This window comes from Ctenopharyngodon idella, chromosome 15, assembly GCF_019924925.1.
Source record: "Ctenopharyngodon idella isolate HZGC_01 chromosome 15, HZGC01, whole genome shotgun sequence".
Classification (NCBI taxonomy): domain Eukaryota; kingdom Metazoa; phylum Chordata; class Actinopteri; order Cypriniformes; family Xenocyprididae; genus Ctenopharyngodon; species Ctenopharyngodon idella.
In genome coordinates, this window is record NC_067234.1 from 6,900,001 (window position 1) to 6,911,714 (window position 11,714).

At 35.0% G+C, this 11,714-nt stretch overlaps 1 protein-coding gene across 1 annotated transcript in view; it reads right to left on the minus strand.

Moving 5' to 3' along the window:
* nek3 (NIMA related kinase 3) overlaps positions 1 to 7,706 on the minus strand; it is a 10,407-nt gene extending 2,701 nt beyond the window's left edge. Inside the window, exons 1-11 of the mRNA XM_051863910.1 lie at positions 7,288 to 7,706; positions 7,070 to 7,163; positions 6,874 to 6,971; positions 6,028 to 6,111; positions 4,877 to 4,944; positions 4,679 to 4,765; positions 4,546 to 4,600; positions 4,186 to 4,386; positions 2,254 to 2,362; positions 1,986 to 2,156; positions 1,555 to 1,689 (exon numbers count right to left, since the gene is read on the minus strand). Of these exons, the coding sequence (XP_051719870.1) occupies positions 1,555 to 1,689; positions 1,986 to 2,156; positions 2,254 to 2,362; positions 4,186 to 4,386; positions 4,546 to 4,600; positions 4,679 to 4,765; positions 4,877 to 4,944; positions 6,028 to 6,111; positions 6,874 to 6,971; positions 7,070 to 7,163; positions 7,288 to 7,407 (1,222 nt within the window). The 5' untranslated portion in view covers positions 7,408 to 7,706. The remainder of the gene's footprint in view (positions 1 to 1,554; positions 1,690 to 1,985; positions 2,157 to 2,253; positions 2,363 to 4,185; positions 4,387 to 4,545; positions 4,601 to 4,678; positions 4,766 to 4,876; positions 4,945 to 6,027; positions 6,112 to 6,873; positions 6,972 to 7,069; positions 7,164 to 7,287) is intronic.
* Positions 7,707 to 11,714: the final 4,008 nt, after the last annotated feature.

Consider the following 11,714-nt stretch of genomic DNA (forward strand, 5'->3'; position numbering starts at 1 on the left):
ATGCAATGCAGGAATTTCCCAACTTTCTTGTCAGCAGAAGCTCTTTGCCCTAATATATTTACTTGAAGTAAGCCCTTAGATTTTATGTTAATAAGTTAGGTTAATAATAAAATTAAGCAAATAATAAATAATAATAAAAAGTTCACTGTTCTCTGATGACTGTTAATGGTCACATGACAGGTAAACAAATATTTTAAAATCTTTTTTAGCAAATGTTTTATTTTGATTGTTTTTAGTTTAAAAAAAGTTATTGATTATATTTATTTTTTTATTTATTATGATTTACTACTTAATAGCTTTTCATGAAAATCATGAACCCCAGTTTGGGAAATCCTGACGTAATATAATTTTCAATGCACTTTATGTTGTTGATAAAGAATGGAATATATTTTCTTTCTCTTTGTGTTTCTATATCAATATGGTACAAGATTATCCTATTCAAATCAATGTGATAAACAAGTCAGGTCAAAAGTAATCCAAAAAGTAATCAAAAACTAGTCAGAATTACCTAAAATGAGATTAATCTAGATTTCATTACTAACTACAAATTTTGTCATGTAATTTGGAATCAGTAACTGACTACAATTTGTAAGTAATCTACCCAGCTCTGATCATAGCGATGTGGATATGTTTGCACCAGCTCTTCAATTTGGAATGTTCACTTAGGCAAACTGTTTCTAACTCATGAATCGAACACAAAACAAACTTGATTTTGTTCAAAATGATGTCACACCAATTCATTATTCAATATTGCTTGAAATATATCGTGGCCTTTAGTCAGCTGTTCACTCCGCTGTTATTAAAGGGTTAGCTCACCCAAAAATGAAAATTCTGTCAATAATTACTCACCCTCATGTCGTTCCACACCCGTAAAACCTTTGTTCATCTTCGGAACACAAATGAAGATATTTTTGATGAAATCAGCTGGCTCAGTGAGGCCTGCATTGCCTTCATGAAGCTTCGAAGCTTTACAAATCTTGTTTCGAATCAGTGGTTTGGAGAGAATATCAAACTGCTAAAGTCACGTGATTTCAGTAAACGAGGCTTCCTTACATCATAAGTGTTTCGAAATTTCAATGGCTCACCACTGGGGGGTGTGACTTTGGCAGTTTGATACACCCTCCAAACCACTGATCCGAAACAAAAGATACGTAAAGCTTCGAAGCTTCACGAAGCAGTGTTTTGAAATCGCCCATCACTAGATATTGTTGAATAAAGTCATAATTTAGTTTTTTTGCCACACAAAAAGTATTCTCGTCGCTTCATAACATTAAGGTTGAACCACTGTAGTCACATGAACTGTTTTAAATACATCATCAGTAGCTTTCTGGGCATTTGAAAGTGTTAATTATCTTGCTGACAATGCAGGCCTCACTGAGCCATCAGATTTTATCAAAAATATCTTAATTTGTGTTCTGAAGATGAACGAAGGTCTTACGGGTGTGGAACAACATGAGGGAGAGTAATTAATGACAGAATTTTCATTTTTGGGTGAACTAACCCTTTAATGTCATAAACTCTGTTTCCTGATCTATGTCATGTGAGCAGACTGACCATCTCTGTGTATAGTGTACGTCTCAAAGCCATAGCAGAGCTGTGCTTTCTCCAGAACACTCAAAAGTCTCTCTGGTGGATCTTTGTCCCATTGTTTCCTCACTCGTCTCTGCTGGGTCTCCACACTCTCGACCTCTGTAACACAATCAGAGAATGCAAGAACTGACACTATTCACATGTCATTTTATCAATGATGGAGATTTTGCTTATGTTTTGCAGGGAAAAAAAAAGAAATATATCTGCATTTCCATATATACAAAAAAGAACTGTGGTGGTACCATGGTGCAGTGATGGAAAAAATTGGTAAAACCATGCTGCTAAATAACTACCATATTCATACACCACGACATTTACATGGCACAAGGTTTTACCATGGTACATAAACAAAAAAAAACACTGTAACACCATAGTACATATCTAAGTTGTTGTACCTGAAATTAGGTCAGGCCGTTCTGCAGTTGCCACGCTACCAGTGGAAATAATGTCAGCATTTCCCAGGACCCCCAGCACTGTATTACACGATCCGACTGCCCACCTCTTTCGAGAAGCTGGGTCATCACTGCTGTTGTTTTCCATAAGGGACTGTCCAACTTGCAAAGCTCCTTATCACAAATGAATAAGTTAGCTAACCATTTAGGATGATTCACTACAGGTGAAGTTTAAACTAAAATTAGGAATATTAACTTGTAGCAAGAGTACCTTCAGTGGTAGATGTGGTCACTAAACTCTTCTGGCCTAAAAACATGGCCACATTCTCTCCTTCCTCTTTCCTCCAATGGCGTGTTCGTTCTTGCACCAGTTCCTTTTTCTACACAGTAAATTAAGGGTCAGTGACAAATAAGAGTACCATTATAAAGTAGTTCAAATTTAGTTTAACCATGTGTTAATGTAGTCATGCGGTCTAACCATCAAATAAAGTAACAACCTATTTTCCTTGCACCTATACATGCACATTTGAGTATACATCTTAATCATTATTTCCAAAAATGCTTAAATATATTTTCAATGTAAATAGTATTTTTTAAAATATCATGAATTATTAATTCTTAAATATCATCAGGTTTTTGGGGAGCCGTACGATAGACAAATAAACTTTTACCTAAACTAACCTTGTCTTGTCTGCTATTTTAAGAGACTTAAGGCCCGTTCACACCAAGAATGATAACTATAAAGATAACGATAACTATATTTGCATCCAGACCAACGAATAATAACAATCTGTTTATTCTAAGCTCATGCGCTGCGGTTTCAAAGTGTGAACAACATGATTTGCTGTTCTTGTTGCATTTACACAGCTTTATCCGGCAGATGTCCTCACCATGCTATGTTTCGAGTGAAAAGCTAGCGTAATCGATCAAATCTAACAGTGAATTTAGCTGAAGAAGTCAAAATAGTGGAATAAAAACAACGCCTAGTTTTTTTCACCTAAGCGTCAAAGGAAGCTAGACAATGTTGTCGAAACTAGTGCTGGATACCTGAGGTAACTTTATGTTACACTGTTTGCTAGCCTGGCATAATGATCTCATCGTTAACACTTCTCACCAATTATTCAGAGGGTAAGACCGATTGTTTTCCATATATCCATTTTCTTTAAAGTATCCTTAAAAAAAGGGGTTGACTTGTCAAAAAGTGGTGGCTTTTTCTGGACCTCGGCGATTAACTTCTCCGCAATGTTATCTGCCATTTTAAATGCGTGAGCCCTTAAATTATAATGGATTCTGATTGGCTGTCAGTGTTTTATCATTCAACAACTGAACAAAAATCGTTCTGAAAGTAATCCCAACAATATTGTTTCTCTATATTGTTATCGTTATAGCTGTGGTGCGGACAGTGCTATTCTTTTACGATTTTTAGAACTATATCTTTATCGTTATCTTTATAGTTATCGTTCTTGGTGTGAACGGGCATTTAAGCTGCATCGAAATCGCATGCTCTCTTAGTAGGCACTTATTTTAAAGCAATCGGTGTTGGGGAATGTTACTTTTAAAAGTAATGCGTTACAATATTGTGATACTCCCAAAAAAAGTAACTAACTGTGTTACTTAGTTACTTTTCTTGGAAAGTAATGCATTACGTTACTTTTTCCTCACCTTTTATGTATTATGTAACAATAAGTTCAGACAAAATTGAGCATCATGTCATTGACCCTTAATACAGTTTTCAGTCAAAACGATGATGTAATGAAAATTATGAATATACAATCTCACTGAAAATCACATACTTGCTACCAGTATTCTTTTAGAAATCCTTATTTATATATTTTTTTATTGACTTGGATTGTCAATGCACTTTAAAGATCACAACAGTTTTTTAACTTGACTTCTATCTTGATTTATAAATATATATATATATATATATATATATATATATATATATATATATATATATATATATATAATTTTTTTTTTTTTATTTTTTTTTTATGATCGAGTTTAAATAATCAAGTATTTTAGCTCTCATTCTGTTTTTATAAGCTGCTGACTGGATTGAGCCATATAGAAACTGGTAGTAATTATGTTACAATGACAATAAAGAAAAAAAAAATCTACAATCTGACTGGATGATCATGATTTCCTCTTGAATTGCTCCATAAAATATTGATGTGTTTTCAAAATAATTTCCATGAAGTACCTCTGGCGACAGGTGTTTCTGCAGCAGCCGGGAAGCACGGTGAGAGCTGAGGATTGTGTGTACTGAGGGTCTGTCTCTGGGGTTAGTCTTAAACATGTGTTTGATGAGGTAGTGCAGCTCATAGGGGAAGTGACTGGGTAAAGGTGCGTACGTCCCTCGACACACCTTCAAGATCAGACTCTTCCAGCTACGAGCCTGAAACTGACGAAGGGAAGGTTGACAGTAAAAGAATACATGACATTGTTAGGGTAGGTTCCTTAATAATCTAAAACACACAGCTATAGCAGTGCAACTCTTTACACTGTCTGATGTACAAAGTCATTGTAGCTTTACAATTTGAGAATGTCAAGAGGAAAATACCGGGTGTTGGAGGGTGCAAAGTTCATACAAGATGCAGCCAAGAGACCAGACGTCACTGTAATATATACCACATATTAGTCCAAACGTAGTTTAAAATGTAAAGATGTAAAGATTATTAATTATTATATAATACCTTTTATTATTGTAAGGTTTGCTGTCCCATATCTCTGGAGACACATAATATGGAGTACCCACATACGTCTGAGCGTATGCTTTTGCACTGCAGAAATACATATAAAAACAGTGCATATCAAAACCTGTCACTCACATTACTGTATTCTTACACTGAATTGTATACACCAAATTAAATGACAAAAAAATGGCTGAATACCTGTTAAGAGTACAAGCTGAACCAAAATCCCCCACCTTCACAGTTCCACTGTCTGTCAAGAAAATGTTCTGCAATGGAAATGAGAAAGAAACTAGCATTGACTTTCACGCATGAAATAAATCCTTCCATTAATCCATTAATGATTCTTCTACTTAAATGTCAACTTTCCATTCAAAGTTTTAATTTTGTATATTTGTAATTTTGAATGCATGGTATTTTGATCTGAAAACACTGGCCTACAAAGGTCAAACACAGTACTGTAACTACACATTCTGAGACCAAAGCCAGGTCTCAGAACTTATAGATGTTCAGACTGAGAGAAAATGGAGTGTGAAAATTGATATCAAATAAATCCAAAACCTTAACGTTCTTGCTGTTGGTTGAATCACATGACTTTGATTTGGCAGACAAAAGTTTTGTTTTGTTTTTTTCAAATATTAATTGGCAGTGTAGCAATATTTGTTATAATCAGTGTTGGGTGTGACACATGACCAGTAATGCGAGTTATGTAATCAGATTTCTTTTTTCAAGTAACTAGTAAAGTAACGCTTTACTTTTAAATTTACAACAAAATATCTGAGATTTCTTTTACGGTTCACTTTTGGTGTCAAAGGGCCTTTACATTTGCCAAAAAAAATATTTATGTGATAGATTTCCCCTATGCACCTGACTTAAGTTAAACAGGGCATCTCCACTTCGAAACCTACAAATTTATACTCTACTAGGCGTCTCCACTGCGACACCTGATTCCAGTTGGACGACGTCTCGCCCCTTATGAACACTATCACTTGGGAATAAGGTCTCTAGTGTTCCACTGACCTGCTGCAGCAGTAACCAGACAGACTCCAGACAGTCTGCCTTCGAATATGTTTTAATCACAGCCGGGAGGATCTCAGACCAATTTCAGAGAAAATCCCCCCAACAAAAAGAGTACAATAGTTTATATCGTTTATAGTCCATGGCAAAGGTGGTTGGTGAAGTTACAGTACTGTGTTTTGCTTTTGCAGGGCAGAATAGTTGTGACTGAAAACTTTATTATATAAATATTACAGTTACACTGCGTTTCCTTTCTTTCTTTCTTTCTTTTTGTAAAATAAATAATAAACAAAACTTTTAAAATAAGAAAAAAACAGACACAAAGTGACATGCACCTTTGATTTTAAATCCCTGTGAAGTACTCTTTTGTCGTGAATGTGTTTGGTGCCTAGACACATCTGTCCAAACCACTTCAGGATCTACAACAGAGAGATCAGTAGTTATTAATTATTCCAAATCTATTATCAAGTTCATGTAAGTACTCATTACAAAAAAAGAAAAAAAAAAAAGATGTATATTCTACTAACAACTGTACCACAATAATACCATATTTGTTGGTATTTCACCCAAAACACTTTGCCCAAAATAAATAATAAAGAAAATATATTTACATAAAATTTATTGAAATTATTTTTAAGACACTTTTCCCCACACAATTCTCATTAGTGACTTTTTCGTATTTTTCCCCATTACCATTATACTGGATGTGTAACGTTCTTATTATATTCTATTATTCTAGTATATATTATTACTGTACTTTTAATTTAGTAATTAAATTCAATGGAATTACATTTTTACTGCAAAATTATATATTTTATTGTATTTATACAAAGTTAAATTAAATTGAAAGCAGTAAAAATAATGCCACTATTGTATATAAATACATTACAAATGAAATAATATATTGCTGTTTCTTGTGCATTTTACATTGCAGTAATGAAAATGGGGGGAAGGGTATGTGCTTAATTGTCATGGAAATAATATAAAAAATATATAAATAGCTGTAAAATAGGGTATATATAATTTTTTTTGCATAAAAAAGGAACCTTATTTTATACCTTATATATATATATATATTATATATATATATATATATTTACATACAGACAATTCTTGTGTTATAAACCTGACTAATTTGAAGAATTAATCTGAGAAGAGTACTGTCATCATCGTTATCATACCACGTCTTCAGGGAACATAACATTTTTTTGCTGCCGTATCCTTTGAAGAAGATCTCCACCACTGCAGAACTCCATCACAATGTACAGATGACCATCAGCTGAAGAGAGAGAGAGAGAGAGTCCATGTGTCTTTCTTACAACCTCTGATCTTGTGAAATTTGAGTCATTTACAGTATATAAAACACCCTTGACAAACCTTCAAAAGAGTCTTTGAATGCCACAATGTTTGCATGCTTCATTCTGGACAGAAGCACAGCTTCTCTTCTGCTGTTCCTCATCCCAGAGTCAGCCTATATAAATGTATTAGATCAGTATAACATCAACACAATACAGCACATAATCTCTTTCATGTTATTAGTATGATCAGTATAGACTGTTTTAATTATTATTAATATTATTCAGGGATTTCATTACCTTTGGCAGTCGTATTTCCTTCATAACATAATTTTGTTTCTCTTCGTTTATTGGCTGAACCAAAAGAGCTCGACCAAAAGATCCTTCGCCAATGACTCTCACCAATAAGTACTGATCCATAACGTCAAATTCAGACAGAATTAATGCTTACAGCTGTTGTTCTTCCTTCTTAAAGCAACACTTCATAACTAAATATACTGCTGTTATACACCTGCTCGAGCTTTATGGTTACAAAATTCCAGACAATTGAATGGCAAGACTTATTTCTTCATTTGCTTAAAAGTTTTAAACAGTGCAAAACTAGATAAATGATTTCTTTTTCGGGAGAGGAGAGTGGTCGTGCAAGTACAGTACAGCACCATCGGTTTGTTTCGGGTAGACTCGAGTCTCACTTCCGTATTGTTACATGACGTAGCGATGACGCTTTTGATCTGTGTAGAGACTGCACTGATTTTTTTCCCTTTTGGATGCGAGAAAACTTTAACACCAGGCGCAAAACTATAGCCTACATATATGTATATATATTGGATAAATTAATAAATATGAATACAATAAATATTAAAACATGCAGAACAATTACATAAGAAACTATTAGTAAAACAACTACTAACGTAATAAAAAAGGAATCTCACAGTATTGTTTAACTGTCATGCTCGATTCGTCTAATAGTGTTCCTATTTTAACTCTGTCGATTTGCAATTTTACTTTTCAATATCATTATTCGTGATTTACACGTGGTACCGCTTCTTTTCTAAGCGCTGGCCAGAATGTATGGATGACGAAACAAACAAACAAACAAATAAATAAATAAATAAATCCACAAAAATTATACATAAATAAATATATAAATAAACAAATGTGCAAATGAATACATAAATAAATGTATAAATCCACATTCCTGCATAAATATCTGCAAGAAGATACGGTGAAAAAATACTATCGTAATTTATAGTAAATACTATAGTGTTTTTGAACCATACTATAGCTAGTAAAGTACTTGAATTAATTTGTTGTGGTAATTCTATAGTTGCTGTGATAATATAACAACTATAGTAATATAAACAAATTACTTTACCCAAAACTGTACTAAGTTTTCTACAACTATAGGGTATATTAGACTACAATATACACTACAGTTTACTGTAATAAAAACTAAAGTATACTACAGTATTTATTACAGTTTATCAGTTCACTATAGTTAATACTACAGTATGCTGTAGCATTCATTAACAAAGTGTTGTACAAACCCAATTCCAAAAAAGTTGGGACAATGTACAAATTGTGAATAAAAAAGGAATGCAATGATGTGGAAGTTTCAAATTTCAATATTTTATTCAGAATACAACATAGATGACATATCAAATGTTTAAACTGAGAAAATGTATCATTTTAAGGGAAAAATAAGTCGATTTTAAATTTCATGGCATCAACACATCTCAAAAAAGTTAGGACAAGGCCATGTTTACCACTGTGTGGCATCCCCTCTTCTTTTTATAACAGTCTGTAAACGTCTGGGGACTGAGGAGACAAGTTGCTTAAGTTTAAGAATAGGAATGTTGTCCTATTCTTGTCTAATACAGGCTTCTAGTTGCTCAACTGTCTTAGATCTTCTTTGTCGCATCTTCCTCTTTATGATGCGCCAAATGTTTTCAATGGGTGAAAGATCTGGACTGCAGGCTGGCCATTTCAGTACCCGGATCTTTCTTCTATGCAGCCATGATGTTGTAATTGATGCAGTATGTGGTCTGTCATTGTCATGTTGGAAAATGCAAGGTCTTCCCTGAAAGAGACGACGTCTGGATGGGAGCATATGTTGTTCTAGAACTTGGATATACCTTTCAGCATTAATGGTGCCTTTCCAGATGTGTAAGCAATATCTTTCTGATATTGCTCTACTATTTTTCGCCGCAGCATTGGGGGAATTGGTGATCCTCTGCCCATCTTGACTTCTGAGAGACACTGCCACTCTGAGAGGCTCTTTTTATACCCAATCATGTTGCCAATTGACCTAATAAGTTGCAAATTGGTCCTCCAGCTGTTCCTTATATGTACATTTAACTTTTCCGGCCTCTTATTGCTACCTGTCCCAACTTTTTTGGAATGTGTAGCTCTCATGAAATCCAAAATGAGCCAATATTTGGCATGACATTTCAAAATGTCTCACTTTCAACATTTGATATGTTATCTATATTCTATTGTGAATAAAATATAAGTTTATGAGTTTTGTAAATTATTGCATTCCTTTTTTATTGACAATTTGTACAGTGTCCCAACTTTTTTGGAATCGGGTTTGTAAATACTATAATATATATAGTATACTACAATTTACTATAGTATGGTTCAAAAACACTATAGTATTTACTATAGTATTTTTTCACCTGGGGATAAAAAATTAACTAAATAAAACGAATGTTGGGGGGGGGGAATGTTAAAGGAAATGCTAAGCTGAAAGTTGACTTTTTTACCGTTTATTCATTTTTAATGTAGCTTCTCTTGGCGCAACATGCTAATAAGAAGGTGTCAATCAAACATCAGAAGGCGGCCTCTATGCCTCCATTGGGTGATCATTGTAAAAGCACCACTGGCTGACACGGTTGAAAATAGTAGTAGCCTATATCTGCTGATTATATACTCTTTAGAGTAGATTCATCTATACACGCTTTAGGTCAGTTAGCAGCTACATTTGATGTGACTGTAGATCCATTTGTCCGCTAAAAAAATGTGCAGTAAAGTTAGTTTCTGATTTGATCTCAGACCAATTTCAGAGAAAATCCCCCCAACAAAAAGAGTACAATAGTTCATATAGAATAAGTCCTTGGCAAAGGTGACATGATTCATTGCATCATTTTTCTCTAATATGATTGGTTCTTCATATGTATAATTCTTTGTTACTAGATAAAAGCATATTTGATTTCTTAGATACACTATATTGCCAAAAGTATTGGGACACCCCTCCAAATAATTGAATTCAGGTGTTCCGATCACTTCCATGGCCACAGATGTATAAAATCAAGGACCTAGGAATGCAGACTGCTTCTACAAACATTTGTGAAAGAATGGGTCGCTCTCAGGAGCTCAGTGAATTCAAGCGTGGTACGCTTGAAACCATGAAGCGTGGTCTATTCGTGAAATTTCCTCACTACTAAATATTTCACGGTCAACTGTTAGTGGTATCATAACAAAGTGGAAGCAATTGGGAACAACAGCAACTCAGCCATGAAGTGATAGGCCACGTAAAATCACAGAGCGGGGTCAGTGCATGCTGAGGCACACAGTGCGCAGAAGTCGCCAACTTTCTGCAGAGTCAATAGTCACAGGCCTCCAGACTTTGTGTGGCCTTAAGATTAGTTCAAGAACAGTGCGTAGAGAGCTTCATGGAATGGGTTTCCATGGCCGAGCAGCTGCATCCAAGCCTTACCTCACCAAGTGCAATGCAAAGTGTCAGATGCAGTGGTGTAAAGCACGCCACCACTGGACTCTAGAGCAGTGGAGACGTGTTCTCTGGAGTGACGAATCACGCTTCTCTGTCTGGCAATCCGATGGATGAGTCTGAGTTTGGTGGTTGCCAGGAAAATAGTACTTGCCTGACTACATTGTGCCAAGTGTAAAGTTTTTTGTAGGGGGGATTATGGTGTGGGGTTGTTTTTCAGGGGTTGGGCTTGGCCCCTTAGTTCCAGAGAAAGGAACTCTTAATGCTTCAGCATACCAAGACATTTTGGACAATTTCATGCTCCCAACTTTGTGGGAACAGTTTGGGGATGGCCCCTTCCTGTTCCAGAATGACTGCGCACCAGTGCACAAAGCAAGGTCCATAAAGACATAGATGAGCGAGTTTGGTGTGGAGGAACTTGACTGGAACTTGACTGTCCTGACCTTAATTATTAGAGCGGAGACTGCGAGCGGAGACTGCGAGTCTGTCCTTCTCGTCCAACATCAGTGCCTGACCTCACAAATGCGCTTCTAGAAGAATGGTCAAAAATTCCCATAAACACACTCCTAAGCCTTTTGGAAAGCCTTCCCAGAAGAGTTGAAGCTGTTATAGCTGCAAAGGGTGGACCAGTTCCATATGAAACCCTACGGATTAAGAATGGGATGTCATTAAAGTTCATCTGCATGTAAAGGCAGACGTCCCAAAACTTTTGGTAATATAGTGTATATCAGCTTGTTGCTGGGGTCATGAGGATACACACACACACACACACACACACACACATATATATATATATATATATATATATATATATATATAAAATAAAAGATATTATGTTATTCTTTTCAAGAATTTCATTCTTGTAGTAAAGTTCAGGACAGTTGTATCACCTGACATATAAAATAATATTAAATAATAATAATAAATGATAGTTTCAGACCAAAAATGAGTATCAAGTCATTGACCCCATATATGTTTTCAAGTTTTAGTCAAAATA